Genomic DNA, 19,872 nt, shown 5'->3' on the forward strand with positions numbered 1-19,872 from the left:
TTTTCTATGGTGAAATCAACATTTATTCAAGTCGAACATATGAAAAATACAACCATTTAAAGTGATATATGCATATTCTAATGAGTCTGTCACTCACCTCCATGGATACCAAATGGTTCAGAAACAGAGTAAATGTCTATTCTTTGATAAGTAAAAAATGCATTTTTTGTACGTGATGTCCCAGATTTAGAAACACAATATTCGGAAATGCAGCTAATAATCTTTATATAATGCATATTCTAATATATGTCTTTATTAGTTCTTTGAGGATTCAACAGGAAACGAAAGCATAATTTGTAGACTACCAAGAAATTCAATGCAGGCAACCTCACTGGTGCTAGTCGTTGCATGCGCGGCAATATGCGCAGCTAATAGGGCATCAGCCGCAGCCGCAAACGAAGGCGACAATGCAGCTGCTTACGCCACGCTTTGTTCCGCAGTAGCAGTACTTTCGACGCCCTACGCCGCACCAAGCACACCAGAGATAAACGACGCTTTGCTCGCGGAGGCCCAAGCACTAAATTTCTCGTTACACCACCCGGAAGCAGCGGATGAACTGGCACAGGAAGGTAAAGACAGCATGGATAAACTGAAAAAAGGCGGCAAAGCACAAAAGCTAGCGACGGAGCAATCCTTCGCAGACTACAAAAACAAAGCAGCAACGGCAAAAGCAATGGCGAAAGAGAGGCCGTACGCAAGGGTGAAAAAAACGCTCAACAACGGATTCTTAACAACGCAAATTAAGAAAGTAATTGACGACATACAGGCAACGGTGGACATTACCCAAAAAATTAAGGTGCAGGAACATACAAACACAGCCAACAGTAAAATGAACAAGGCGGTCTACGGAACGGACGAACCAAACGATTCAGTCCGAGTAGTGGACGCAGCGGGGGCAACAACAAGAGACGCAGTTTGCGGCAAGCCAGGAAACGCCAACGCCCAGCGCCGGGCAGGGAAATCACTAAAACAAGATATTATGTGCATCTGTGCGTTACTAACAAGCGGACAAGGTCAGACCGCCTGCGCAAATTTAAGCCCAGCACTAGACAAGGACCCAACAGGAGGAACGGATCTGGAAGACGACTGGAAAAAGCTACACCAAACATGCTTAGCGCGTTACCATAAAAACGCACCGACTGCGGACAGAATAAGAGCAGTTGCTGCCAACGTGCAACACACCATTGCGCAAAGCACCGCCAACGGCAACAAAATAACACATATCCTAGGGAAAACGAACCGAGACCCAGCAACAAACGGCTGCAACGGCGACGTCGGCGATAACAGCGGGTGCTGCGTCTATTACGGCCGCGGTGCCGGGGCAACCTTAACCTATAAAATAGAGTGGGCCGAAGCGATGGAAGAAGCAGCACAAGCAATCAAGGCAGCCGAACAAGCGGCGGCCCAAAAAACAGAGCTACTGGCGAAACTAACTTTGCTCAACACAACACTAGCTAACCTCGCCAAAGCGGCCATGGAGGCGCAGGCAGCAGCCAGCCCAACTACTGAGCGAGCACCGCAGCAAGCGGACACAAAAACAGCGGAAGATCAGGAGAAAGTTTGCAATGCAGCAGGCAATGACGAAAACAAATGTAAAGACCTAGAAAGCCAAGGCTGCAAATACGATGAAAACAAACCAGCGGACCAAAAGTGCACATTGAAAAAGGAAGTAAAAGAAAAACTAGAAAAAGAAGGAAAAAAAGATGGAGCTACAGCAACAACTGTAAAATGCTCCGAATATGGCTCACAAGACAAATGCGAAGAAGTCAATAAAGAAAAAGACAAACCTGTTTGTGGCTGGAGAAGCGGTAAAGATAATGAGGATGACAAGGATGCGAAAAAGTGCCGAAATGGTAGTTTTCTAGCAAGCAAACAATTCGCCCTGATTGCCGTAGTTTTTGATTGTTTGGTAGCGTTTTAAGTACTTTAAAATTTTATGGATTTTTGACCAATTTTACGAAATCATTAAAATATGCCATTTTGATATAATATGGTAACATTTACTGAACTTCGATACACTTTAATAATTTTTGATGAATATGTTACAATCGTAAAATTTAGAAAATACAAGTATACACATGTGTCGGAAACATGTCTATGGATACAAAGTAATAATTTAATATGGTATACAAATGATATTTAATCCAATTTTCCAACTTTGTATATTTCAGTTTGTTTTATGGGCATAAGTTAAGATTACAGTAATGCTAATGGTGATAATGGAAATAGTAATAGTAATAATATATAATGATAGTGATAATAGTAATGATAATAATGATGATAAGAGTGTGTTGTAAGTGTGTGTATATACGAATATTATAATGAGAGTGCTGAAAAAACTGAGTGGCCTGCTGGAGCATTAACAAACCCGACGACAAACGTTAAATGACAGGCTTGGCTGACTTGGTAAGTGAGAACCAAAAGGATTGAGGACAGAAGAGAAATTACATTATTAAAAGGAAAACAAGGAGAAATGAAGGTGGATCTTGCGTGTCACAGCACTGCAAGGCATGCTGAAAATGCCAATAAGACGAAAATAGAGTTCAGCGTTAAGCCTAAACGGAGTTACAACGTTTTCCAAAACGGCAGTAGTGAAGGGTGTTCGATACACTTTAATGTTAGCAACATGACAAAACGGAATAGTTCTTATCGTTATCACATAAAAGTGGCAACCTTCTTAGTATGCCTGGAGTCAGCAGTGCAAACGGCTACTCCAGCAGCAATAACAATGTATAGAGTGGAAATATAAATGTAGAAATAGTGAAATATACGCCGTGTGCGGCACAAAATGTGGATAGAGATAGCTTCCTGAACAGAACCTCTAATAGCATGCTTAAAGATAGTTTGCAGAAACTAAGCATACACTCTTAAACACCTATATCATAAAAATATCAAGTCGTTACTTAAATGTATAAATAAGTTTCTTTAAGTAAACAATATTGTTGTACAACTCAGTTTTTTCTTAAAGTGTCAAATTTTTTCTCATAGAAACCTTAAATTAAATAAAGAATAGGCCATGACATTTTATATCTTGAGAACTTTACGATTACATTGAGTATTTCCTTTATTGTGTTCAATTTCATTATCTTATCAAGAAGATGAAATAAATGACAAAAAACATAGCTGAAAATGGCCATAAGAGCAATAGAGTGCTTGTGGTTATGGTACAAACTCATGCAACTCAAGGATGGTGTAGGCTGATATTGAGTTCCAAACTAAGTAATGTTGAAATTATTACAATTGGATGTTCGTATAGCTATGTTAAAAGAACTAGATGGGTTATGCAATATTTAGAAAAACAGAATACAAGTGATGAGGATATTGTAATAACTGTTTGATGGGTCTGATGTTATTGTTACTGACGGAGAAAAATATGAAAATGCTGTGGAGTATTTTAGTCATGACAATATCAGAGTGTTATGCTCCTCAGTTGGATTTGCTTATGAACTCAGATCAAAAGGAGAATGTGCAGAGATGTTATTGGTATTTCAATGTTGTAAACAGGAAAGAGGAGGATAAGAAGCTACCGCACTTACTGAAGTCACCTCCAAGTGCAAAACCTTATCTTAGTGGTGGAGGTTTAACAGCAAGAGTACAGGCACTTAAGATCTTTAATTTTCATCTGGTGAGTTATTGAAAGGGAGCAACGGGTGGTGGTCGGACCAGAGTTATTACAATTCTTTACTTATTTGTAGTGCTATTGAAGAAGAAGCTGTTGGGAAAAGATTTGTTTTGAGAAGAGGAATGATTGCATTGGATTATAAGGAGAAATTCTTTTCTATTTCGAATAGTGAAGAAATTATAGGGCCGGTATTTGTTCACTTTCCGTAACAGCTAAGTGCATGAGAAAAGAAGGCAAATTAATCGTCAAAAATCTTATATAGTATGCAGAATTGGCAAGAATGAAATTTGATACTAAATATTTGAGGAAAATACAAGCACTTGCGATAGATGGAGGAAAATGAGACTTTGAATGTAGAAATACTTGTGATGGGACATATAAAGATGGGTATTTAATAAAGGAAAACAAGCTTTAAAAATATATTTCCAAAAAAAGATAAAAGTGACGATAATAATTGACCTGTGCGAAGCTGCGAGAATTCAAACCAAAATAATTTTTATCGTTAATGACGATAAACTAGTTGTAGAAGTTTCCAAACCTCATAGTCGGATAAACGTTCATTCATTCATACTTAAATAGCGGCAGTTCACTGTATAAAAACAACGACAGAAATTTTGACAGCTACACATTAAAGAGACAGCCTAGCAGAAGGCGAGTAACTAGAGGTTGAGGTGGCTAAACCGTTTCATCTATTTTTTTGAAATATTCAACTTTTTTGTAACGTTTGCATAACAAACCGTGTTTAATCTCTTAGAGCGTCTGAAGGAAACACCGAAAGCTGTGTTTTGTCGAAATTAGACGGCGGATTTTTTCTTCTATTTGCGACTCGAGAGTTTTGCATTCAGCTTAATGTGGCTAATCTTGGCGCTGCTAACTTTAGGTGGGGCCCGGGTGGAACATGGCGCAGGGAAGAATGTCAACGGCGTTGAATTCAACCTTTTTTGTCACATAGCTAACATGCTAAACGGGGAAAAGATCAAAGACGTTAAAACTGATGGCCTAGACAGCCAAGCGCAAGCGGCATGGACGGAAGTCAAGAACATATTTACAGTAACATCCAACGAAAGCTACTACAATGAGGTGCCAACCCCTACAACGACGCCAGGCGCCGAAGATGGCAGTGCTAAAGCGGCGCGAATAGCCAAATGGGTACAGGCTCGCCAGGAAATGGAAAAAACTAAACTGGCTGGCGAACCCAACAAAAAGAAGTACACAAGGCAACAAAGGGACAAGATGCCAAAAGGGACACAGAAAAAGCTCAATACGCCTTTCAAGCTCGCATCACAAGCAGAGAGCGAAGTGCAAGGAGTCGACCGACAACTGGCAACAAATGCTGAAGAAATACGCGCGGCAGCAAGAAGCGCCATACTGGGAGGCAACCGGCAAGGCAGCCAAACAAAACCCACAGTAGATGATGACGCGTTCGGAGGCAACTACGCAACCGGGTGCAAAGGCCAAGCGGGGACGGGGAAAAACCTAGCAAACGACCTAGTATGCATCTGCTGCACTGACAGCGGCAACGACAAGACCACGCTACAGATGTGCACAAGCATAGACGAAAGAGCAGCTTATTCCGCCCCCTACAACTCCGCAACCAATGCCAAAACGGTTTTCACTGCTCTCCTCACGGTGTGCGGCAAAACAAGCTCAACGCCAGAGCTAACGACAGGCAACATAGAAGCCAGTATAGCGGCTTTTACTGCGGCCCTTGGCCGAAATACAAAGGGCTCAGCCACCAATGAAGGGGCCTATGTTTTTGGAAACGGCGAAGACAGCGGCGACGAATGCAACGGCGGCGCGGCCAGCGGCCAATCCCGTGTCAGCTACCACGGACTGATAACAGCTTGCACAGGAACAGAGCTAGGAACAGCAATCGTCCGGATAAGGCAGCTACAAATCGTCTGGACAAAACTAAAAACAAGGCGGCAGCTGCTACAAAAAAGGGAAAGGCAACAAACTCGCCTGATATCGCTAGCAGTGAAAATGCAAGAATTATATCAAGAGGCCTTACATGGCGAGCTTCCAATCACGACAGAAGCGCAGAACAAACCGCAACCTACACCAGATTCTGACAAGCAAAAAGCATGCGAAAAACTCACTAACAAAACTGCATGCGAGGCAAAGTGTTGCAAATGGAGTGGAACTGAAGAAACCATAGGAAAGTGAGAAGCTAAACCCCCCGAAGAGAAGCAGAAAAGCAAAGGAACAGGAGAGAAACCAAAAGAGGGGACAGCCACATCTGGGTGTGCAAAACACAAATATAAAAATACCTGTGAAAATGAAAAAAGATGGCAAACAAAATTGTGCATGGAGGAAGGGTAAAGAAGGTGAAGATGAGCTAGAAAAATAGAAGTTCCGTGATTCCAGTTTCCTCGTAAATAAGAAATTTGCTCTCATTGTTTCTGCATTTGTGAATGTGGTGCATTTAAGAACTCTAAAAATGATCACTCAGTTTTATAAAATTTACGAGACTTTGTTATCTTTAGTGAATCAGCTAGTATTCGCTCAATTTTTATATATGTTAACAACTTTAGGTGAAAATATGCAAATTATTGAAAATTGACAATATGAAAGTTTTAAAAAATATTCGCGGTAGTGTCATATTGGTAAGAAATCATTGGTGATAGGGTCTGAAATTTTTAGTATTTTGTTTGCTTTCTCACTTTAAGAATATGAGGAGTAATTGAGAGTAATAATAGTAATGATAATAATGATAATTATAATAATAATGATAGTAGTTTATACAGAATACAAACCAAAATTTATTCAGTTAATACAATGGAAAGTGAGCTATGGAAGAAAATGAATAAATGTGACAGGAAGTATGAGACGAAGTGACAAAGAACACTAAAAATATTATTATGAAAGGCATGGGAAAAAATAAATGGGGAAAAAGTAAATGTAATATTCACACTTTTAAAAATAAACATGAATATTGTCATTTCCCTATACACAAGAGAAAAGATATCTTTGTAATGAAGGAAAAGGGTGCATCGTCCAGACCAAATGGGCTTACTCCGGCATATGTAGCAACAGTAGCAATAGATGTGTTTACCACCACACAAGTCACAAAAAGCAACTCAAGAATAAGAATGTGCAGATGCGAGGCCACAAAGGAGCTTTATGAAGTACATAAAGTTTCAAAAAGCATTCCGTCACACCAACTGCATTAATGATAAACAGTTTATCCCATTGAAGGACCGAGTAACTCACATAATGATGCACACTGACGCAGGATTTGTGGAGCATAGAAAGAAGTTACACAATAAAATCATGCATCCATGATCGCAGGTGCAGAACGAGAGACGAATTATCCCGACAATAAAGAAGAATAGATCTATGAAATGCTCAAAGTCATGCGTACGAGCGAACAAGCAGCGTTATATCGTCATCTCATAAACATCCACGAAACAGAAGTTATAGTGTAGTAGAAGCAATGAAAGACTCTAAATGACAGATGTGATATATACAGCAAACTGGCTTGAAATCAAAATTGTAATTTTCATGGATAAACTGAGTGCTTTTTACAATATTACAAGGCGACCGGAGTCGCCTATAACAGCTAAAAACTCATAACGTTCAAGGTCGACTATCCTAACGACTGTATGTCTAAATGCAGAATTTATAAGAAGAAAAAGAAGAAGGTTGTTAACAAATAAAAAGAAAGTAATAAGTTAGACGACGCAAGTTTTTCTCGAAACTTGCGCTTTTAGAGCAGTATTGATTCTGATTAAACAAGGTTTTGCATTATAAGATACGACTTTTTAATGTCAAACTGCACTTAAAGGAGGCTTAGCACATAAATCAATTGCAGAAGCGTACTTTCGACATCCAATTATTTCCAGAAAACAGTAAAACGTTTTTAGGTGTGTCGCGACAGCCACAAGAAAAACTTTACTAGGAAGCAGCTTGTTAAATCTCTTCTCGATACAGCAAACGACTTCTTTCGATTCAAAATGAGAAAAAATACCTCAAATCAGGCATTTTCCTTGGCCACTTAACAGCGGAGCAGCAAAATAATTAAAACGTTTTTCTTATCACCAACAGCAGCACGGCAAGAGGATCGAAGCGGCTTGGTATTTTACATTTTTTTGCAGACAACAGACTGTATGGCAGACTAAAACCGTCAGCAGACGAGTGTTCTTAATCCGAGCAGAAAACGAACCTGGCGAAGCGAAGGCATAACTTGTGCTCATACCTCCTCTGGGAATGTAACCAATCCGAACAAGTACAACCAGGTCAATAAACTCTACCTTTCGTAAAAGAGGCCAGCGCGCCAGAAGCTAAGCAGCAACCTCCGCAAACAAAGCCGGATGACGCAAGGCACGGACACCGTACTTAACATTCACCCCGAACATTTACCTCCAACATAAGCAGCAAAAGACTAGAAGCAACCAACACATATACCAAAGAGAAACGGGGTTTCAACAAAAACGAATACACTCGCGAATGGATTGCCAGAACCGCGCAGCAATAGCGCTGGTACAGTGGAAAACAGCCACAACAGTGGCAGTGGCGTTGCTCTACGTGGCCGTGACAGCCAGCGCAAGCTATGAAGTCTTAGACTTCACAACGTGGCCGGCTCACTGCAGTCTAGCGGTAACCCTGAGGAAGGTACACGGAGGCATGCTAACAAAACTGGAAAGTCAAATTAGCTACCGAAACAAGCTGGAAGAAATGGAGGCAAAACTACGAATCTACGGACTAAAAGGAGCAACGGCCGAAGAGCAAACTACAGTAGAGCTGCTGGCCGAAACGGCGGCGCTCATGCGAGTGAGCAAGCAAAACAAAGAGCAAACCAATCTACAGACGGCGGTTACAGCCGTGGGCTTTGCCAGCGAGGGTGCAGCAGCCATCAGCAGCTACCTCATGACAATCGACTCGCTGACCCACAACACGCAAACGTACTGCCTAAGCGACAGCGCAGCAGAGCTATCTCCAACCGGATGCAGGCATGGTAAATCAAGCGACTACGAAGCTGGCAACGGACCAGACAACGACGACATAGTAGACAGTGGCTTCACAAAAATAGCTGGGCAAACCAACACAGCAAACACTGGAAAGAAGTCGAAATGCGGCTTATTCAGGCATGAAGCCAACCCAGAAAGCAATGGAGGCATTTTCATCACAGCAGCAAGCTCCAAGCCTTCCTTCGGCTACGGCATGCTGAAAATAGAAGCGGAAGACCAGAGCACGGGGCTGAAACTTTCAGGCATAAAAGCAAGAGCAGGCGACGAGGACCAGAAATTCTGGAGCAGCTGCCACGCCGCAGTCAAGGCAGCACAAGATATGCAAGACGAACCACCCCTAAAAGTCGACCAGACGCTCCTAGCTGTTCTTGTGGGATCGACAGAAATGCAGTACATACTTAAACTAGAAGCGGCAGCATCACAGCAAAAAGGACCAGAGGAAGTAACAATCGACCTAGCCAGCGCCAAAAAAACTTATTTCGGCAGCGACAACAACAAACTAGAGCCGCTCTGGACTAAAATCAAAGGAGAGAATATAGTTGACCTGACCAATGCCAAAGGAACCACAAAAGAGTTAGGAACGGTCACAGACACGACCGAACTCCATAAACTTTTAAGTTATTATTACACGGTCAGAAAAGAAAGGCAGAGAAAAACAGCGGAGCAGGTAGAAAAACTAGAAACCGAACTAGCAGATCAAAAAGACAAATCCCCCGAAAGCGAGTGCAATAAAATATCTGACGAACCCAAATGCAACGACGAGAAGATATGCAGTTGGCATAAGGAGGTTAAAGCGGGAGAAAAGAACTGCCAATTTAACTCAAAAAAAGCGAAAGAGAAAGGAATTTCTGTAACACAAACTCAAACTGTAGGAGGAACAGAAACAACAACAGATAAGTGCAAAGATAAGAAAAAGGCTAACTGCAAAGATAGTTGCAAATGGGAAGGCGAAACTTGCAAAGAATCCTCTATTCTAGTAAACAAAAAATTCGCCCTCAGTGCTGCTGCGTTTGCGGCCTTGCTTTTTTAGCATAACGTTCCCCCTAAACTTTTTTGCTGTAATTTGATATATTTTAACACCTTTTGTTGAAAATGTGAAAATTAGTGAAATTTTTGAAATTCAGATGAGTATGAAAAATGTGTATGATAGCAGCATATAGGTATAAAGTTGTATGGAGATCGGGTATTAAAAAATTAGATATATTCTAATTTAGTTCATGGATATCAGTTATATTTATAATAGTAGTAGTAATATTGATATAGTAACTTTAATAATAAAAATGATAGGAGAGTGCTATGATAGTACATATGCTAACATTATAGTAACAGTATTAGTGAAGACTAAAGCCCCGGCCAAAAGAGAAGTGCTTAAAACAATTCCGGAAATGTAATTAAATTATGTGAATGAGACGGAATGAGTAGGAATAAAAAGAATATTATTATTAAAAAAATTCAGGAAGTATTGCAGATTAAACTTGCTCTAAAGCGCAGAAATGAACAAACAACTATCATGAAACACAGTATGGAGGGCACGATCGTAGGGAAGAGATACAGCACAACGGACGGAGCTGATGTTTCTGTCACGTTTTTCACAACGATACCTAACGAGAACATTGCTGACGCAACCATTAAGAAAGCAGTAAAATGGGACTTATATGAACGAAAAGACAATTTTTATTCTCCCTCCATCAATTGCGTATTTTCATAGTTTCTAGACACTAAGAGACTTCAAAAAGTTAGGACTCTATATAAAAGTAGTCGTTAGCACAAAGCTTGAACCCCATATTGACGCTGCGGTAGCAGCGCTACAAAACCTCTCTGGACCCAAATATCCAAATATTAAGCGTCAGAAAGTCGACGACAGGCACATTTTTTACTGGTTACAGGAAAAAAACGCGTCTGTGGGAAAAACTGTCGTTACTTTGTTATTCCAAAAAGGGTATAATAAGGTGGACGTAACCAAAATAGAACCCACTAAAAATCATAAGGTTGCAATTTTAGACATAGAAAAATTTTTAATCATTTCAAGAGATAGGTAACTAGGGTAACAAAACATAGAAACTTTAAAGATCAATGAGAAGATGGGTTATATTTTATAAATTGGGGTGACGTCAAGTTTTAGATTACAGAACAGGCTGTTAACTGTCAATAATTGGTTCAACTTAAAAAAACAAGCCCATATAAAAAAGCACTGTAGGAACATCAAGCACAGCACAAATGCTGTACACAGGGGGAAAACTGCTAAGAAACACATACAATCTACGAAGCCCAACTAAACGCAATATTAAAACTAACAATAGTCTATAAAATGCAAGTGAAAAGCAGGAAGCTAATGAATCTAACTGGAAAACAAATGAGCCTTAGTCAGCGATAAGTGACCAAAACAGTTAAGCTTGTTGCAAATCTGCTGGATAGAGCCATGGTGAAAAGTTTAAGATATTCACGTAAAGGCGTGGCCGGGGGATGTAATAAATCGAAAGCGAACAACCTAGAGATGATAGGAGGAATGCATAGAATAGGGGAGATAAAAAAAGTTGAAGTGCCGGGCTTCCGAAGTTGAGGTGACAGAAGCAATATCGGTAATAGGAAATTGGATGCAGAAAGGCCCTAAAACGCCGGGGAAGCAAACGCAGCGGCGGATTCGCGGACATTTCTCTGATCAGAAAACAACGCAGAGAACAGCTGTAACAAGCCTGCGGTAGGACAATAGAACCGCCAAACATGCGTACATAGCAGCTCTACGCATACACCCGATTCACATTACATAGAGAAGAAAACGAGAAACTAAGCAAGAACGAAATCTATACAACGTTCGAAGCAACACAATTCTAAGTTCAATAACAATAAAAAATTAGCACAACTCGGAAAAAAAACGTGAACTAATCATCAAGGGCAACCCAATGACGGATTTGGCGTACTTGAAACACAAGAATAGCTTAAGCCAATTCGAACAGGCCGTTGTAAACCGGGAACGCCACACAAAGCCGCTACGGGACTTGTGGTCCCAGAAATCTCTAATTTTATAAAGAGCGTAACTCCAAACTGAAAAAAGAAAGCACCAAACACAGAAATAAAACTCACCCCTAGAACTCTGTCAAATCACAAAGATTTAACCCAAAGTTACCTCACAGTCAGAACGACGGGAATATGAACGGTAGCATGGCGTTGTCTCTAGTTCTATTAGTCGCCTCAAGTCTAAGCACAAGAGTCGGAGCAGACTCAGCAGAGGCGACAAATGCAAACAACGCAGTAACAAACGCTTGCCAAGAAGCAGAGCTGCTACAGCACCTGATAGAAGAAACTGAAAGCAGGATATCAACAGTGACGACAGCAGAAGATGGCATTACTGAAGAAGCACAGAAATTCTTCTTAGGAGCGGCAAGATCAGCAGGAACGGACAGGCACTGGCAGTACCTGGCACTAAACCTTGCAGCAACACAAATCGCAACTAACAATAAAGCAAAGAACAAAGCAACCGCAGCGACTCTGAAAGACGTTTTGCAGACGCTGCTAAGACGACAAGCCCAGGTCGAACTTTACCACAAAATGTCGGACGGAGCCGAGCACAAAAACGGCATAAGCAAAGCCAAAGGCGGCCAAACACCCTTACTAACGGCAGGGAGCTCAAGGATGTGCGTGGTTGAATTCGCTGCAAAAGACCCAAACAGCCAACGCTGCCGCAAGCCAGTTTCAGCAACAAAAGACATAGACAAAATTCGACAGAACGTAGCCGCAGCCGACGGCATAAAGGGCATACCGGACGGCGCCTTTAAGCGGCCGAAGATCACAGCAATAGCAGAGGCAACAGGGAGCCCAGATGGCGACAACCCAACGGCAAGTCAGCCGATCTGCAACTCGGGGGGCAACGGCAACGCAGGCAGCAACAATGTGCTGGCCGTAAGCGCGATCAAACTGGACAACAGCGAAGCGACACCAACCAAGGCAACCATCTCCAGGCCGCCGGCCAGCGCTACCGGCTGCAAGGAGCCGGAGGTGGCACCAGAGGAGCTGCTAGTAACCCAGGCCGCTGTTGCCCATTCCCTATGCAAGCTCCAGACTGCGATACCAACAAAAGCGGCCACAATCGGTCAGCTAACAGTAACGGCGCTCCAAGACAACCCGACTGTGCAAGAAATAGCCATGCTAGTAACTGGTGCCCCAAATGGAGCGTCAGACACAAACACTATGAAAGCGGCTGTAAAGACACTCTTCGGAGAAAGCACAGAAACGGTTCAGAAGACGTATCTAGAGCCCCTAGCCACGGTCAGCATTCAATTCAAAGTAGCAGGAACATCGAAAGAAGGAACCATCGTCAGTTTCGCCACGGACAGCGGCTATAGCGAGGCATTGGCATATTTACTAGGCCAAGACTTTAAGGCATCAAAAGTAAAACAAGCACAAGCTACAACAGCAGCCAAACCAGAAATAGAAAAATGCAAGGAAGACACTGAAGAAACCAAATGCACAGAGGATGCAGACTGCGAACACAAAGGCGGAAAGTGCAAACTTAAAGAGGGAGTGAAAGTGGAAGAAAATGAAGGCAAAGGCACAAACAACACAGGGAGCAATTCTATTGTCATTAACAGGGCACCTCTTTTGTTTGCATTTTTCCTTCTATAAAACTTTTAGGATTTTTGCTGTTTGATATATTATAACACCTAACTTACCCGGAAATATTATTAGTTTTTTCTGAGCTTCCTGTGCGTTTTAATTTTTTTGATGAGTCAAATTTCTCTTTTTGTTCCATCTTCTTTTTAATTTTTTGGTTTAGTTTTTTTTTTTAGGATTTTTAGGGTTAGAATTTTTTGTTTCAATGTTTTATGTTTTTTATTTTATTTGATCGGTTTTTTTAATTTCGATTTTTCAATTTTTAATTATCATATATTTTTAAATTTTAGTTTAATTTTTGTTCGTGATTTTTTTTCCGCCAACCCGAGAAAGTAGGAGGAAGGAGGAAAAACAGGGAGGCTAGAGAGTGTTATTCTTGTAAGGGTTAGAAAGTTGTTTTAAGTGATGCAGTAGCTCTTTTTTGATGCGGACTCTAACCTTTATTTACCCTCCAGACATCTTCGTCTTCATATTTTTCACCTGCAGCAGCAACCAGAGTTGTTTTTTTTTTACGCTTTTGTGAATATCAACTCTGCATTTTGCGGTGTATTTTTTTCAACTTACTTTTCACGTTGGTGCGCGGCCTATAGCGTTTTCCGATTTGGTTTGCTTTCAAAGCACAAATAATTTAAAAAGAGAGATATTAGGAAGTAGGAAATTATCATGATCAGCGGCTTAAGAAGGCCTGAGCGACCTGTTGCTAGCAAATGACGTCTAAAACGCTCAACTGCCAGATTTGTGTTTTTAAACCGAAAGGAGACGAGAAAAAAGTGCACATTAGGGGAGGAAGCCCAAAAAAAAAGCAGCAGAGCAAACAAACCAAAATAAAATCGAATGATGGAAAAACTAACTGCAGCAAACTCACCACACAACCGGAATGTAAGGCAGTAAACAAGGATTGTAAAAAACATTGTTTACAGAGTGTGGAAAAGATAACGAGGTTAAAAAAATTAAATGCCGTGATTACAGTTTTCTTGTAAATATGCAATTCGCTCTGAGTATAGCTGCTGCTTTTGTGAGTTTGTTATTTTAATATTTTTTTGAATTTTCTCCGTGCCTTCGTGAGAGTTTCCCCCCACTGGCGCGGCCATCAGCCATCACCGTAGAGCCCTGAGATGCTATCGGTCTGGCGACTGTGGCAGAGTCTCCCTTTTTTATTAAGCCTAACACCTCTATAATTTTTGTTGTAGCTCCACGGTTGAACGGAAGACAGCAGATGGGGCGAGAAGCCCCCCACCCTGGACTCTCCCGAAGATGTCAATCAGCAATCCTTTTGTTTTGATTTTTGTTATTCGTTTATTATTCTCTTCCCCTCTTTCTGTTTCTGTTGCTTGTTGACTGCATACCTCCTCTGTCTCTGAGGGTGTCTGGACTATTCCTGCGTCCGGTGCTTTTCCTGCTAGCTCCACACTCGGCAATAAGGGGGGAAGTTGCAAAAGGGAGAGTGGGTTGTATGACTGTTACCTTAGGGGAGAACTTCACCTGTGGCCGGCTCCGTTCAACCACAATAAGAAACTGTGCCAGCCTTTTGGAGAAACATATATCCTGCACACACTCACCTTCTACCGCAAACCTGACACGTAACTCCTTCAAACCGGGACAGCTCATCAAGTGCAGCGACGTTTCTTCGCAGTCGCCGCGTTGGCTGGTAACAGCGCGCTCTACCTTCATACCGTGCATCTTCTTTTGATGTAGGGTGAGGCCAGTTTTGCTAGCACACTGCCTTCCGCATGTCGGGCACACCAACATGGATGTGTTTGTATGCGGGGAATCCGTGGCACACAATTTCATGCTCTTGCTGCATTTAAGCTCGACTTCCTCACCTTTGTGGAAAGCCTTGCAGTGTCGGATGAGGGAGTCCCTGCAACTGAGCACTTTTTGGCACACACCACACTGCACCTCGCCTTTCCTCGGGACGTCAACGTTTCCCTCACGGGCACGCTTACGAGGGAATTGCACCACCACCACAGTACCGTCCTCCGTCACTATGCTCTTATGTTTGAATTTCTTGTGTAGTGACAGGGAAGAACGTGCACCGAAGCTCGCCTCGCACAGGTCACATTGAAACGGCAGCTTCCGTGTATCCTGAGAGGCTGGCGCTGCTGGGGCTCTACCATCTCCTTGCACCGAGTGCTCGTTTCCTCGCCCCCTTTTCACGCGGCAACTACCGTTACCTATGCCATGTATTGTTTGAAGGTGGTGTAATAGTCTGCCTGGCGCTGCGAATTTGGAGGCACAGAGGGTACAAGGAAGCACCTGCGGTCTCATCGGGACTCGTGTGCTCGATGGTAGAGGAACGATCGCCACCACTGGAGGGAGCTCCGGGGGGATATCCACTGCAGGTGTTGCATCGCCCTGTTTGATCCTCCGGAGGACATCAGCTCGCACAAAGCCGTGTTTGTTTACCATATGCGTTACAGCACTCGAGCGGCATTGGTATGTGGCATCACATTCCGTACATTTGGTCGGTTCGGAGGTTCTCTTAAGAGTGCGTGTCGCAACAGGTGTGGCTGTTTGTATTGTTGGTCCTATCGCTGCATGTTGCGGGTTGCACCATCGGCACTGTGGAGGCACACTCGGGTTGATCTTTCGCAACATCCATCCATAGTGTCTTGAAGACCCAACCCGAAAGCGTGCCAGTGCCGTTTCTTCTTCCCTCGTTAGTTCTTCCTTATGTTTTGTTGGAAAGTGATTGCACGTGATACAAAACCTATGAGTGTTCTCATGGACTTCTTCCGACCTAAGCACTCGCTTCGCATAAGCAATGATGTCGGGGATCCATGTGTCTCGCAACTGTGGTAAATCTGCGGCCTTTTTGGTCATTTCATCACAAACCTCATTCCGTTTCACGCCAGAATGGCCAAACACAAATTGCAGTCGGATACGTATCTTCCTTCTCTGAACTTGAAGCAGAAGCCTCCATGGTCGTCTCAGAGTTGGGTCCGTTACGGCTAGTGGGCCTGTCTGCAATGCTGTTAACATTGACAGCGAGTCAGAGAAGATGGACAACCTGCTCGGTGTGCTTCTGTATGCCGGAAGCCATTTCAGCAGCCGTTGCAGTCCTATCTCTAATGCTACGCATTCCGCTCTGTAACTGCATGAGAGTTCACCTGCTCCAGTCTTGGGTGCACAAATCAGCGTGTTGTTTCTATAGAGCAGGGCAGCTGCTCCGGACTTCTCACCGAGGGACACGGATCCATCAGTACACAATTCGTAGTGCACTCGCCGCGGTGGCTCCTTTCCCCTCCGTGCAAAATGCCGTTCAATCCACTTTTCGGAAGCCTCCCTTTTAACATCGTCAGGGTCATCAGCGCACACAGGCTTTATCTGCGTGTGAAATAGCGGTCGGCAAGTTTCACTGAAGAACTGCCTGCCAAAGTGATTATTTCCACGACTCAATGTGGAGGTGGGGATAAGACCGCATGATGCGGGAATGTAAGACTCTGACTGGGTGTTTGCTGTGGTATACTTCCTCAGCACTGCGCCGCAAACATCCGCCTCGTGACTCACACATCAGCATGAATTTCATGCTGCGCACAAGAGTGGTCGTCTTGAGTGGCAGGAGGTTTGCTTCCAGCAGAGAGTCCTCTTTGCGCGTCCCATGCGGTATGCCAGCTATGATGCGACTGGCTTTGTGTTGTGCTGATGCAAGGAGGTCGCGACTTCGTTCCGAAGCGTCCCAGTACCATACCTCAATGCCATACATGGTGTGTGCCTGTACGAGTGCTGGGTAAAAAGCTCTCAGTACTTGTCGTCTTGGTCCCCATGTAGAAGCTGAGATGGCTGCTGTATGCAGTAGTCTGAAGTCCATCTTGCGTTTTGTCTCGGCCGCATGTGCTGCCATCCCCTGCAGACACTGGAATGTTACTCCTAGAAGCTTCGGTGTCCTGTCAACTCTTATTCTTTCGCCGTTCAGTTGCAATGTAAGGGAGTGCCGCTCTATACACCCGAAGAGTGTGCACTTCGTTTTCGCTACGTTGACAGACATGAAGTACTCTTGTGACCACTGTAACACCACGTTTGGGCCGCATTGTAGTGTGTGGTTGATGACATCCCTCTCTGTGTGCCTCGCAAGTAGCGTTAGGTCGTCTGCAAAGAATCCATGCTGCAGTAACGGCACTTCTGCAAGGCGCTGCTGGCTCAACGAGTTCATGACAATAATGAACATGATTGGGCCAAGGACAGTTCCTTGTGGCACTCCTCGTTCAAATGTTCTGCTTCTGGAAAGCTTTTCCTTGAATCTCACTCTGCCAGTTCGGTTACTCAGAAATGATACGCACCACTTCACAATGTGGGGTGATACCTTCATTCTGTGCATTTCCCTCACAATTTTGTCGTGGTCTACTGTATCGAATGCTTTCGCGTAGTCAACGAATACAGCACCCGTACGATATTGGTGCGTGGGGCGGCAGAGGGCAGCGCGGACGTGCAGGAGTTGTTCGAGCGTTGAGCATCCGTGGCGAAAGCCTGATTGCTGCGGCGTCAGCTGGGACTCAACAGTGTCTCTAAGTCTCGCGGCAATTATGCGCTCCATGACTTTGCAGAGACAGCTCGTGAGCGTCACAGGCCTGTAAGAATCGAGGTCCTCCGCCTTTTTTCCGGCATTCAGGATGGGGATGATAACACCAGTCTTCCATGCAGGCGGCACGACTCCCGTTCGTAGGCTCTCATTGAACAGCCTCAGAACAACGTTCAGCGCTGTTCTACCGAGATGTTGCAATGCCTCGTTGTATAAGCAATCAGGTCCGGCTGCGGATCCACTCGGAAGCAGTTTGATCGATTTCCGTAGTTCAGCCATCGTGATGGGACTGAACTCACTGCCGCTATCGTCTTTATTGGTGCCGGTAGGTGTGAGTCGGGGTGTCTTATTGTGGGTGACGAGTACAGTTTACTGAACCTTTCAGCTTGACGGTAGTCCGTGATAGCCGCGTTATCAACAAGTACAGCCGGTGTGGTTAGTGGTCGTGGCGCATATACCTTCTTGACAATGTGCCAACTGCTTCGGTCTGACACCGCAAGTCTGGAGCATAGCGTGCTCCATCTCTTCTTTGCGGTACGGTCCAGGATCTGCTTACGCGTGGCTGCCAACTTTATCCCTTCTGTGGGAGGGTCCGCATCCAGCGATCTCTTCATCTAGTTTCGCGAGCTCAGGTGTCCAATGTGGTGGCGTTGCTCTGCAGCCACGGGGGACGGAGACCTCCGTCGCAATGCGGATGGCGGAGCTCAATTTCTGTTCCAGGGTGTTGACGTTCTTCTCTCTACCAATTTTCCTGCAGAGCTCGTCAACCTTGAGACGGAAATTCCTCCAGTTAGCTTTTAGCCATGCGTACATGGGCTTTCGAAGCCGCGGGCAACTCAGTGCATCTGTGTCGTCTCCAACGATAACGTCGAAAAATCTGTGATGGTGATCGCTATCGGGAGAATACAGCGATGTCCACGTGTACACTGTGCAATTCCTTGACAGTGTCACATCAGGGGTGGACTCCCCGTGGTGGCGCGCGTACCTGGTGCACTCACCAGTGTTGCAGACCAGAAACTGGTTGTCAATGCACCACTGTGTGAGGGTTTCACCCTTGGTATTTGGTGGGCTCGCGCTATCTCATGCCAATGCGTGTGCGTTAGCGTCTGCACCGATGAGCTGGGCACCGTCAGTTGTCAGAAGCGTATCTAGGTCATTTGCCGTGAAGGTGTGTTTTGGTGGGATGTATGCCGACGTGACAGTCAGCGCCGTTCCACGTGCAAGGTGAATTGTTGCATGCACTTGTTCAATGCGACCAACAACGGCCATACCGGTCTCGACTGGTAGGTCCTCCCTCACTAGTATTGATACACCACCTCCTTTGCAGTTACGAGCTATTCCGTGATGTTGGTAGCCAGCAACGCTAAAGCAAGCCGCCTCTCCAGGCGTCATCCTTGTCTCGCTCAACAGACAAAAGTTAATCCGCTCATCAACAAGGGTTTTGTGGAGTGCTAATCTCTTTCCTTGAGATAGCCCGGCGCAGTTCCACTGCATCCCGCGCAACGACGGGCCGGGATTCTCTTCCACATCACCGGACAGCAGCATCTTATTGCGGATGATACTGCTGATGGCACGCTGGCACGTGCCCAGGGACCGACAAATGAAAAACGGTGTCCCAGCAAGACGCTGCTGATCCCTGTGCTGTATGATGCCGTAGCCGGAGCACAGCAGTGTTCCCCATGAAAGGAACGCTGCTGGCTCTTGGCTTGCCCCGATGATACGGGGTACTGGGCCCTGGCACCACGTTGAGGAGACCGGAATTGCCAGGGATGTTTTGATGTATTAATAAAATGTCCACGACTGTGGCCGATGGGTGAAAGTAGTATGGTAACCGACTGTGAAAAACTAGTGACGTTATGAAACGGTTGCTCACTTCTTTATTTCGTTTTTATATGAATATTAGTTATGGTTATTATTTTATTTGTAATAGTTAGCGATAATTATGATAATAATAGGAGAGTGTTGTGAGTGTGTGTATACGAATATTGTAATCAGAATAGTGCAGTCGAGTAAAAGGAGTGAAGCCGGAGAAGTAAATGAAAGAAATGCAGAGGGTACGATGGTTTAGACGAGAGAGCAGAAGATGGCGAGCAGTATTATTGAATAAATGGAGAAAGACATGGAGAATTGAGATATAATATGCTTTGTTAGAA

General features: G+C 44.0%; 3 protein-coding genes and 3 pseudogenes across 3 annotated transcripts, besides 9 other annotated features; all 6 read left to right on the forward strand.

Annotated features, from left to right (window-relative positions):
• Positions 1–19,872: part of a sequence feature (sequence corresponds to BAC RPCI93-6N20) that runs on past both edges of the window.
• Positions 317–1,921, forward strand: Tb927.3.150 (variant surface glycoprotein (VSG), putative; the record flags this gene model as incomplete). The annotated part of the gene is made up of 1 exon (XM_838549.1): positions 317–1,921. The coding sequence occupies one exon, from the start codon at positions 317–319 to the stop codon at positions 1,919–1,921; it is 1,605 nt and encodes a 534-aa protein (XP_843642.1).
• Positions 2,196–2,284: a microsatellite.
• On the forward strand, positions 3,017–4,030 carry Tb927.3.160 (annotated as a pseudogene).
• Positions 4,472–6,035, forward strand: Tb927.3.170 (annotated as a pseudogene).
• Positions 6,313–6,359: a microsatellite.
• Tb927.3.180 (variant surface glycoprotein (VSG, atypical), putative) lies at positions 8,072–9,622 on the forward strand (the record flags this gene model as incomplete). Its single annotated transcript, XM_838550.1, has 1 exon — positions 8,072–9,622. The coding sequence occupies one exon, from the start codon at positions 8,072–8,074 to the stop codon at positions 9,620–9,622; it is 1,551 nt and encodes a 516-aa protein (XP_843643.1).
• Positions 9,823–9,878: a microsatellite.
• Positions 10,016–10,045: a sequence feature (AT_rich).
• On the forward strand, positions 11,740–13,212 carry Tb927.3.190 (variant surface glycoprotein (VSG), putative; the record flags this gene model as incomplete). Its single annotated transcript, XM_838551.1, has 1 exon — positions 11,740–13,212. The coding sequence occupies one exon, from the start codon at positions 11,740–11,742 to the stop codon at positions 13,210–13,212; it is 1,473 nt and encodes a 490-aa protein (XP_843644.1).
• Positions 13,321–13,503: a sequence feature (T-rich).
• Positions 13,917–14,233, forward strand: Tb927.3.200 (annotated as a pseudogene).
• Positions 14,236–14,481: a mobile genetic element.
• Positions 14,236–19,488: a mobile genetic element.
• Positions 19,241–19,488: a mobile genetic element.

The sequence above is a fragment of the Trypanosoma brucei genome, chromosome 3 (genome assembly GCF_000002445.2).
Source record: "Trypanosoma brucei brucei TREU927 chromosome 3, complete sequence".
NCBI classification, from domain to species: domain Eukaryota; phylum Euglenozoa; class Kinetoplastea; order Trypanosomatida; family Trypanosomatidae; genus Trypanosoma; species Trypanosoma brucei.